The 10,260-nt window shown below is 45.3% G+C and overlaps 1 protein-coding gene across 3 annotated transcripts in view; it reads right to left on the bottom strand.

The window, feature by feature from the left end:
- DIS3L2 (DIS3 like 3'-5' exoribonuclease 2) overlaps window positions 1-9,780 on the bottom strand; it is a 202,045-nt gene extending 192,265 nt beyond the window's left edge. The window contains exons 1-2 of one of the 3 annotated variants that reach the window (XM_087933659.1): window positions 9,644-9,780; window positions 1,086-1,816 (exon numbers count right to left, since the gene is read on the bottom strand). In XM_087933659.1, the coding sequence (XP_087789785.1) occupies window positions 1,086-1,797 (712 nt within the window). In that variant the 5' untranslated portion in view covers window positions 1,798-1,816; window positions 9,644-9,780. Of the gene's footprint in view, window positions 1-1,085; window positions 1,817-4,594; window positions 4,749-9,643 lie in introns of those variants that run through there. The other 2 variants (XM_087933657.1, XM_087933658.1) reach the window with 2 other exon arrangements.
- Window positions 9,781-10,260: the final 480 nt, after the last annotated feature.

Consider the following 10,260-nt stretch of genomic DNA (forward strand, 5'->3'; position numbering starts at 1 on the left):
ATTCTATTCTATTCTAATTCTAATTCTAATTCTAATTCTAATTCTAATTCTAATTCTATTCTTATTCTACTCTACTCTATTCTTATTGTACCCTATGGCTATTATTAAGTGTTGTACCTTATGATTCTTGATTCTTAACAAATGTACCTTTTCTTTATGTACACTGAGAGCATTTGCACCAAGACAAATTCCTTGTGTGTCCAATCACACTTGGCCAATAAAAGAAGTCTATTCTATTCTATTCTATTCTATTCTAATTCTAATTCTAATTCTAATTCTAATTCTAATTCTATTCTTATTCTACTCTACTCTATTCTTATTGTACCCTATGGCTATTATTAAGTGTTGTACCTTATGATTCTTGATTCTTAACAAATGTACCTTTTCTTTATGTACACTGAGAGCATTTGCACCAAGACAAATTCCTTGTGTTTCCAATCACACTTGGCCAATAAAGAATTCTGTTCTGTTCTGTTCTATTCTACTCTACTCTACCCTACCCTACTCTATCCTGCTCTATTCTTATTGTACCCTACGGCTATTATTAAGTGTTATACCTTATGATTCTAGACCCTTGACGAATGTATCTTTGCTTTTATGTAAACCGAGAGCATTTGCACCAAAGACAAATTTCTTGTGTGTCCAATCACACTTGGCCAATAAAAGAAGTCTATTTTATTCTCAAGGAGAGAAGCAACCTAGAACTAAGGAAAAATTTCCTGACTATAAGAACAATTGATCAGAGGGATGCGTTGCCTTCAGAAGTTGTGGGCGCTTCAACACTGGAGGTTTTTAAGAAGAGATTGGACAGCTGTTTGTCTAAAATGGGGTAGGGTTGGAGGTTGGATTACAAGACCTCCAAAGTCCCTTCCAACTCTGTCCTTGTCATTCTGTTAATTCTCTTCTTCTATCAGATGCCTCTTATCTCCACCAAGAGTCGCTAAAGGCCCTCAGTCCTGAGCAACTCTCAAGCAACCACGAGGCACACTCACAGCGGGTCTCCCATGAGGCTCTTAAGAAACCCACAGCTTCTTGCTCAAACTTGCTACAAACCTTGGCAGCCACCGGAGGGACCATCAACTCACCGTACATCTGCCGAGGCAATAAGAAGCCAGCGCTCGCCAAAGGCAGCTCCACACTCGGTTGTCCTGCGGGCGGAAAGACCCCGGTTCCATCCACGGGCATCGAAGGGCTGCCGCTGCCCTTACTTCTCCAGAGCTCTTCCTTGTTCGAGGTGGAGGCCTTCTGCAGTGGAACCACCAGTCTGGACAATGCCTCCTGCCCGCCCGCGACGGGCTTGGTTTTCAAGAACCCGAATGGACCTCCGGGCTGAGTAGAAGGGACCTCTTCTTCTGCACCTGCCTCTTTTTTCTCCTCCTCCTCCTCCTCCTCTTCCTCCTCCCTCTTCCCGACACCAGGATCTCCCGGATGGGGCTGTTGCTGCCTGTTGACCAAGCTGTCCTTTTTGCTGTTTCGCAGGCCCTCGAAGCTCCTGAGGTCCGGTTGGAGGAATTGCAAGGATCCCGCCGGCGGAGCCGTGGCTGGTTTCATCCCATTCTTGACTGGGGCTTCTCTGGCGAGCGCCCGTTTTGGAGACGCCTCCAACTCGGGGTCCAAATCATCCTGTAAGAGGTTCTCCTCCAGCTGCAGCTTCTGGGCGATGTGGTTCAGGTAGGAACGGAAGCGTCCGCTGTGGTGCTTCTGCACGAGGCGGGCGTAAGCGTTCTTGTGCAGCTTGCTAGGCGCTTCTCTCCCAGCGTGGCTCGCCGGGCTGTGGACGCACCCGTGTGACTCCATATTCCCCAAACGTTACTGGCTGAAAAGGAGCAAATATAAAGGTACACCAGAGACAGTAGAGGTGGTCCTTGACATAGCACCACAACTGAGCCCAAAATGTATGTTGCTAAAGTGAACCGTTTGCCCCAGTGGAACAACCAGTTCTCTTTCCCCTAATGATTTTTTCCAACAACCAGTTCACCAAACGGCTCAGGAGGTTTAGCAACCGGTTCTCCTGAACTGGTGCGAACCGGCTGGGTCCCACTGTCAGCTTTAGAAGCCATATTGACACCAGACACTTCCACACTGCCACATTCTTAAGCCTGGGAAAAATGGGAGCGGGGAGGAATTTCTTAGAGTGTATGTGGTTGGACATAGTAACATTCTTTTTCTAATTCAAGGTCATGTTATATCTGCACCTGGGTGAGGGCATATCTCGAGTTGGGACAGATGGTGATTGGTGCATGTGATGCGATGATGGGTGAAGGAGGTGGATTTGTAGTTTTTTTTACTTATTGCAAGGAAACCCGGAACTTTCAGATTCCGGATCCCCCAGTTGTGCCAGTTTACTATCCAAATAAAACAGAACTTTTGAGAAGATCTCGGAGTCTCTGAGTTATTGGTTAGAGTGGAGATTTTCTGGAACGCTGAATCCCACCACCGATTTGCTGCCTTTTACAACCTTTCTGGCTGTGGTTGTTAAGCAAACCATGGCAGCTGTGAATTTAGTCACCCAGTTTGTCCTGGCTCGTCAGGAGGTCATAAAAGTGAGTCACATTTGCCGCCCTCATAAATACATGCCACCCGCCTGAATTTTGATCACCTGGCCCTGGGGGTGGGGGAATGCTACAACGGTCATTAAGTGTGACAAACATTTGTGTCCCTTTTCTCCCTGCGGTGGCGATGCTGCAACCGTCGTAAATACGAACTCAGTTGCCAAGCCTCTGAATTGTGATCATGTGTCTACAGGGGTAAGTGTGAAAAACGGCCTTAAGTCCCTTTTTTCGGCACCGTTGTAACTTTAAACAGTCACTCAATGACCTCTTAAGTCGAGGATGACCTGTATATGAACTGGACTCTATCCTTCAGATAAACAATTACAGGTGGCCCTCAACTTACGACTGCAATTGTGCCCAACATTTCTGTTACTGAGCAAGATTAAGTTGAATTTTTCCCCGTTTTACGACTCTGATGCCCCAGCTGTTAACTGAATAACTGCAGTTATTCACTGCATCGACTTGGCTTGATAAGATAGCAATATCTATATCAATATCACTTAGACTTATATACTGTTTTATAGTGCTTTACAGCCCCCTCTAAGCGTTTTAAGATGATCTCAAAAGAGGATTGATTACATGACCTCTGCAACCGTCATAAACACGAATCAGTTGCCAAGCCTCCAAATTTTGATCCCCTGACCATGGGAATCCTGCAACGGTCTTAAGTGTGAAAAACTGGTCATAAGTCACTTTTTCCAGTGCCTCTGTAACTTCAAACCATCACTAAGTGAACTGCGGTAACTCAAGGACTAGCTGTACTTCCTCGTTTTGCTATGGAATAAAAATACAGTGACGAATGGAGAGGAATAATCGAAAGACTGGGACAGTTTTAAAACGTGTGAAGTAAAGAACATCAGGTTGGAAAAAAGAATGAGCGGGGATTCTATTCTTAACCACGGAAAAGTATTCATATTAATGAGAAAAGAAGAGGAAAATTGACAACCACTTGCCGAGGGCAGGACAACTCAAGTCCAGACTGTGAGGCTTTCTTCCTTTGTAGGCTTTTATTTTAATGACTAGTGAATATTTTTAGTTTCATCTCTCTATAATGAGAGAGAAGAAGTTTGAGTTTCTCTTTGTTGTTACGTGCTTGAAGTCAGTCTCAGGAATATTATGCTAATGCCATCAGATAACAAACGCCTTATTATCCATACTGTAACAAACAACTGACTTCTGGCCTACGTGATTCAAATTGTCATACACACACACAAACATATACACATACACACACACACACACACACACACACACACACACACACACACACATATATATATATATATATATATATATATATATATGGCATTCAGCTTTGTTCGGGTATTTTCCCACGTCATTGTAGTTGTGCTTTTAAAGTTGTAGCAACGTTTCGGCAGAATCTCATCTGCCATCATCAGGCTTCTGTACACAACTACAATGCACAACTACAAAGCACAACTACAATGACGTGGGAAAATACCCGAACAAAGCTGAATGCCATACATGTAAGTACCCGCGAAAACTTAAGAAAACAAATTATATATATATATGGATCTTTGGTTATTCGGGTTTTCTCCCGCGTAAGATTCGAAGTATCTAGGCAACGTTTCGATGAAGTCTCATTCAACCTCAGAAAAAATATATACACACACACATACACATATACATACATACATACATAAAATCAACCTTTGGTCATGTCTGAACAAATGAACTCTTGTAAGTTATTCATGTGTTAGATTGCAGCACGCCTCATTTTTATATTGCACTATAAATGGAGGATCTAGTTGGACAATTCACTTGTAATTACTTTTCTAGTTCCTTGGGAAGTTATTTTCCAACGTCACTGTCAACAAAATGCCTTCTTTTATTTATACTTATTATTTGCTCCCCAAAATACAACCAACCCAGAAGGTAAGTCCTGGCTTGATTTTTACACGTGCTCTCAATATAAGCCCTATCCCCCCCCCACCCGTAAGCCCTAATTAGGATCCGCCCACTCCAGAGTGAACGGGTAAAAATTAAACTAGGGTGGGGATGAGAGCTGCCCTACTACTTACCTTTGGACAGGTGTAGCCAGGCCTCGCGCACCCCAACTCCTGCCTTTCCAGCCCATTTCTTCTGCAGCTGGCAAGGCTTTCCTGAAGGCCTCTGGAACTGATAACAAAGCTCTGGATCGATCCAGAGCTCCGTTATTGGCTGCAGAGGCCTTGAGCAAAGGCTTTCTGGCTGCAGAAGACGTTCCTGAAGTCCTCTGACAGCAAAAAGGCGGCCAGAGGCGACGCGTGCAAGTGAGGTTAGTCAGTGGATGACATCCCCCGAAAATAAGACCTGGTGCCTATTTTGGTGGCAAAAATATATATATATATACGACAGGGTCTTATTTTGGGGGAAACATGGTAACTATCGTACTCTATGGTTACCCTTGCTTGGCAACATACAAGTAGTCCTCAAGTTACGACTACAATTGAGCCCAACATTTCTATGGCTAAGCGATAGAGTTATGTGAGTTTTGCCCTGTTTTACGACCTTAGACAATTGTTAAGTGAATCAGTGCGGTTCTTAAGTTAGTCACCCGGTTGTTAAGTGAGTCTGGCTTCCCCATGGGCTTTGCTTGTCAGAAGGTAGCAAAAGGGGATCACGCGACCCCTCCCGGGACCCTGGGACCGTCACAAATACAGATAGTCTTCGACTTACGACGACAACTGAGCCCAAAATTTATGTTGCTAAATGGGACATTCGTTCAATGAATTTTGCTCTGTCAGTGTAAAAAATCATCCAAACTCAAAACTTTACATTGAGGGATATTGTAACTTTGAACAGTCACTAAATGAACTGGTGTAAGTCGAGGACTACCTGTATTGTTATGCTTTTAAAATTACTAAAACAAGGGGATGTTCATCTCTGCTGCTTGCTCATTACAACCCGGCTGCAAACTCTTAGTGGGACATCCTTTTGCTGCCAGGCAGTCCTCGACTTATGACAATGGAGTCCAAAATTTCTGCTGCTAAGCAAGGCAGTTTGTAAGTGAGTTGTGCCTCATTTTGCAACCTTTTTGCCACAGTTGTTCAGCAAATCACTGCAGCTGTTAAAGGAATCGTGGGGTCATTAAGCAAATCCAGTTTGCCCCATTGTCGTAAAACAGATGGGAGGGGTTCAGAAATGACCCCGAAAGTGTGCACCGGTCGTAAATAGAAGTCAGTCGCCAAACGCCTTAAGTTTTGACCGCACGACTCTTGGGGATGCTGTGATGGTCATAAGTCCCTTTTTTCCATGCTGTTAAAACTTCAAACAGTCACTAAACGAAAAATGTCAGGGTTCCAACGGACGCCCAAATTAATTCATGAGCATTAATTCATTAAAACGAGTGGACAGAAAGGTTGTAAGTCGAGGAGGATCTGTACCTGCGGTTCAAGTCACCAAAAGAGGAGAGGAAAAAAAAAATCACAACAGGCACACCAGCCAAAACTGAGTGGTGGATTTGTGCATATAATTTGGGTTTATTTCTATGTTTTTTTTAATTTGTTTTATTTTATTTATGTAACATATAAAAAATCCATTTCATTTAAACAGTGTGTTGTCTGGGTGGCAATTCTTTTTGGAAATCGTAATCAAAGCGTTTACAATAATATTCATCACACTGATATTAATTCAATAATAAGAATTTACTTATCTACTTTAACAAATCTCCTTTATAACATTAATCCTTTTTGTACCCCAACATTTCTAACTTCTGTTTTGATTATCTAACCATGGGTAAAATAAATCCCCTATCGAGAAATATTCAGTTCCTCCCTTTTCCTTAATTTTAAGCCGTGAAACTGTCCATTTCTGCACATTCTAATATTTTTTTAACTATACTCTCATCCGTCGGGGTCTCTTTGCTTTTCCATTGCTGTGCAAATACAATTCTGGCTGCAGTTAGTACATGTAAAATCAAATATATATATTAGTTGATTTCTAATTTTGACTGCTATGGGCCAGCTGTGGTCTTTTCGGGATGAGAAAGCAACAGGGCCCGATGTCTTGATCCCTTGAAACACAGACTTCTGCAATGCACTCTCTACTTGGGACATTTGCTGCCAATCATTTTTCAAGTCCAAATATAATGCTGTCACTTATCTACAAAGCCAAACGCAACGCAGCCGCCTGTTCCCATTGAGGCCATCAGCTCCAATACATATTTCAGCTTGTTTGACCACCCCGGAAAGAGAAACTTTATAGTCTATATCAATGTCAATATTCTTCCAGCAATAAAAATTGTCTTGCCTGGGTGAGAATTTATGCTATGCTGGCGGCTCGATTGCCACTTTGGTTGGAAATTGTAAAAATGTCATTATGTTTGGAAGTGAATACAACGCTATTGATTTGAGTTAGGGAGTTTTGGTTTAATCTGCTTACTTGTGGTTATTTTATCATGTATATTGCTTTGTCTTTCGAATGGGACGATACACACATTTTTCTACACAATGCAGCATTTGAATCTCCATAGGACTCAGTCATCTCCCTGGGCCCAAAGAGGTACACACAATTTCCTTGGCAAGAAGAGCCAATTTGGTCTATTCGTGAAGGCATCAGATTAGAAAGCAGGCAACAGTGAGTTCTAATCCCAGTTTAGCCATTAAAGCCAGCTAAGTGACTTTGGGCCAATCACCAGGAGACAGGGAGTTCTAGTTCTACCTTAGCCCTGAAAACCAGATGGATGACTTTGGGACAATCACCAGGAGACGGGGAGTTCTAGTTCCGCCTTAGCCCTGAAAGCCACATCGGTGACTTTGGGACAATCACCAGGAGACGGGGAGTTCTAGTTCTGCCTTAGGCACAAAAGCCAACTGGGTGGCTCTGGGCCAACCACAAGGAGATGGAGAGTTCTAGTTCCGCCTTAGCCCTGAAAGCCACATCGGTGACTTTGGGCCAATCACCAGGATACAGAGAGTTCTAGTCCCGCCTTAGGCACAAAAGTCATCTGGTGACTTTGGGCCAAATACCAGGAGAGGATGAGTTCTAGTCTCGCCTTAGTCATGAAAGCCAGCTAAGTGACTTTGGGCCAGTCCCTCTCTCTTAGCTCAACCCACCTCTCAGGTTTGCTGTTGTTGTGGGCAAAAAAAAAAAAAAAGGAGAATGGAGTATTAGATATATTTGCCACCTTGAATTATTTGTAATAATAATAAAAGCAGGATGCAAGCCAATACATCAAAGGTGTGTTCTCAGCCCTTTCTGGGGCTGTCTTTCCTCTCTTTCTACCGCTGTACCATAGAGAGTATCTTAATTTACTGCACCTCTGTCTGGTTTGCCAATTGCACAGGGGAAGATAGGACAGCACCCCAGAGGGTGAACGTCATTGCCCAGAGGATCATGGGTTGCCCTCTCCCCTCTTTGGAAGAGCTTTAGAGCTCCCGCTGCCTTAAGAAAGTCCAAAATATCCTCAGAGATCCATCTCGTCCTGGGACCCCTTTTTTTGAACTACTACCATCTGGCAGACGGTACAGGATAATAATAAAAACAAGGACAAATAGGCTGAAAAACAGCTTCTATCCCAGGGCAGGAGCTCTGTTGAACTCCCACTACTTCGCTGAAATGAAATTAAGTTTCCTGCTTGAGCGGGGGGTGGGGGGTGTTGACTAGAAATCCTCCAAGGTCCCTTCCAATTCTGTTATTTTGCCATCCTGTTATTCTACTGCATAGTGTCAGACAAGGAATAATGGATGGAAACTGAACAAGGAGAGATTCAACCTGGAAATAAGGAGAATCTTTCCTGACAGGGAGAACATTCAACCAATGGAACAGAAGTTGCCTCCAGAAGTTGTGGGAGCTTCATCCCTGGAAGCTTTCAAGAAGAGACTGCCATGTGTAAGAAATGGTGTAGGGCCTCCCACTTGGATGGTGGGTTGGACTAGATGACCTCCAAGCTCCCTTCCAACTCTGTTATTCTATATTCAGTGGAACAGAAGTTGCCTTTGAAGTTGTGGGAGCTTCATCCTTGAAGGCTTTCAAGAAGAGATTGGACTCCCATCGGTCAGAAATGGTGTAGGGTCTCCCGCTTGGACGGTGGGTTGGACTAGATCAGGGGTCCCCAACCACCGGGCCGCGGACCGGTACCGGTCCATGGAACATTTCCTACCGGGCCACCGGTTTGCTGGGCGCCGCCATCTTGTTTGACAAGAAAGTGCTTCCAGGTGAGCTTTTCCGGTTGGAAAGCGGCGTTTGGGTGCTGAAGGAATCCTCGCGCCTTAGTTTCATCGAAGGGGGGGCGGCTTCGAACGAAACTAAGGCACGAGGATTCTTTCAGCACCCAAGGCAAGGCGAGCCGAGCGACCGTCCCGAAGCCGTCCCGAAGCGAAGCCCATCGACAAAGGTACAAAGGAGGAGTTGAAGGTGGCGGGGAGAAGCGGAGGACGGCTGGCTGGCCGGTCGCTCGGCTCACCTTGCCTTGTCATGCGTGTTGATGCCGGTACCGGGCCACGGATCATTTTGCGATGCCGGTACCGGGCCGTGGCGCAAAAAAGGTTGGGGACCACTGGACTAGATGACCTACAAGGTCCCTTCCAACTCTATCTGTTATCTGCTTGTTGGCCAATTTGTATCTCTAACAAAAGTTACTTGTACTTTCTACCTTGTTTAAGGACATTATTTTACTCCAGACAGGCAGGGAAGGCCACATGAACACCTGAGCTGCCCCTGGATGGTGGCTTGGCTGTGTTTCCCTGGGAAGCCTGTGCCACCCTCCCCACCGCCCCCTCCCCAATTTTGCCCAATGCATTTTAATAGGGAAGCTGCCACATCCATGTCCCCTTGTTTGAATGGTCCCAAGAGGGGACAGTTGAAGAGGGGGGGAAATTTGGAAGGAAGGAGGCCGGAGGGGGGGCAATCATTCATCAGAGGGTTGCAAGGAAGCCTATGAGGGGGTCTCTCGCCCACCCAACCACCCCATATATAGCCTAGCCTGGCAGCCTGGCAGGGCTTCCCTATGGGGAAAGGGGAGTGGGGCTAGGCAGCCCTCCCCGAGGGGAGAATACAAAGAGGGGAGGAGAATGGAAGGAGAATCCCGTCCTTTTCCCCCATCCAAGTCCGAGCCCCAATGGGGCAAAGGGAGCCCCCCTCTAACTCACCTGCCCAAACTCCGCACTGGCCTCGGCATCGGCTTCAGCTTCCCCACTTCCGGTTTGGCTTCTCCTTCCGGGTCACGCAGCCGGCCTTCTACAGGTCGCGGCGAGGCTTCCCAGCAGAGAGCGAAGTGGAAGCGTCGCTTGGGTCGGCCGGGATGCCGCCGCCGCCGCCGGAGGCGCATGCGCGCTCCTGGGTTTCTCGGTGGCGCCTTTGTTTGTGGTGCCCTGAGAAGAGCCAAAAAAGCTTTAAAAGCTTAACACGTATAGCAAACTTGGCAAGTTTAAAGACTTATGGACTTCAACTCCCAGAATTCCCGAGCTAACATGACTGGGGGGAGGAATTCTGGGAGTTGAAGTCCACACGTCTTAAAAAAAATAATACAGGGGTATCCAACCTTAGCAACTTTTAAGACTTGTGGATAGCCTGCTTTTGATTTCAATCTTGGCAGAGCATTTTAATATAGAATAGAATAGAATAGAATAGAATAGAATAACAGAGTTGGAAGGTACCTTGGAGGTCTTCTAGTCCAACCCCCTGCCTAAGCAGGAAACCTTACACCACTTCAGACAAATTATTCTGGTCCTCTATGCCTTTTATCAAAGGGCAGGTTGCAAATACA

Source organism: Pseudonaja textilis, chromosome 4, assembly GCF_049901715.1.
Source record: "Pseudonaja textilis isolate UNSWEBS1 chromosome 4, rPseTex1.2, whole genome shotgun sequence".
Taxonomy (NCBI): domain Eukaryota; kingdom Metazoa; phylum Chordata; class Lepidosauria; order Squamata; family Elapidae; genus Pseudonaja; species Pseudonaja textilis.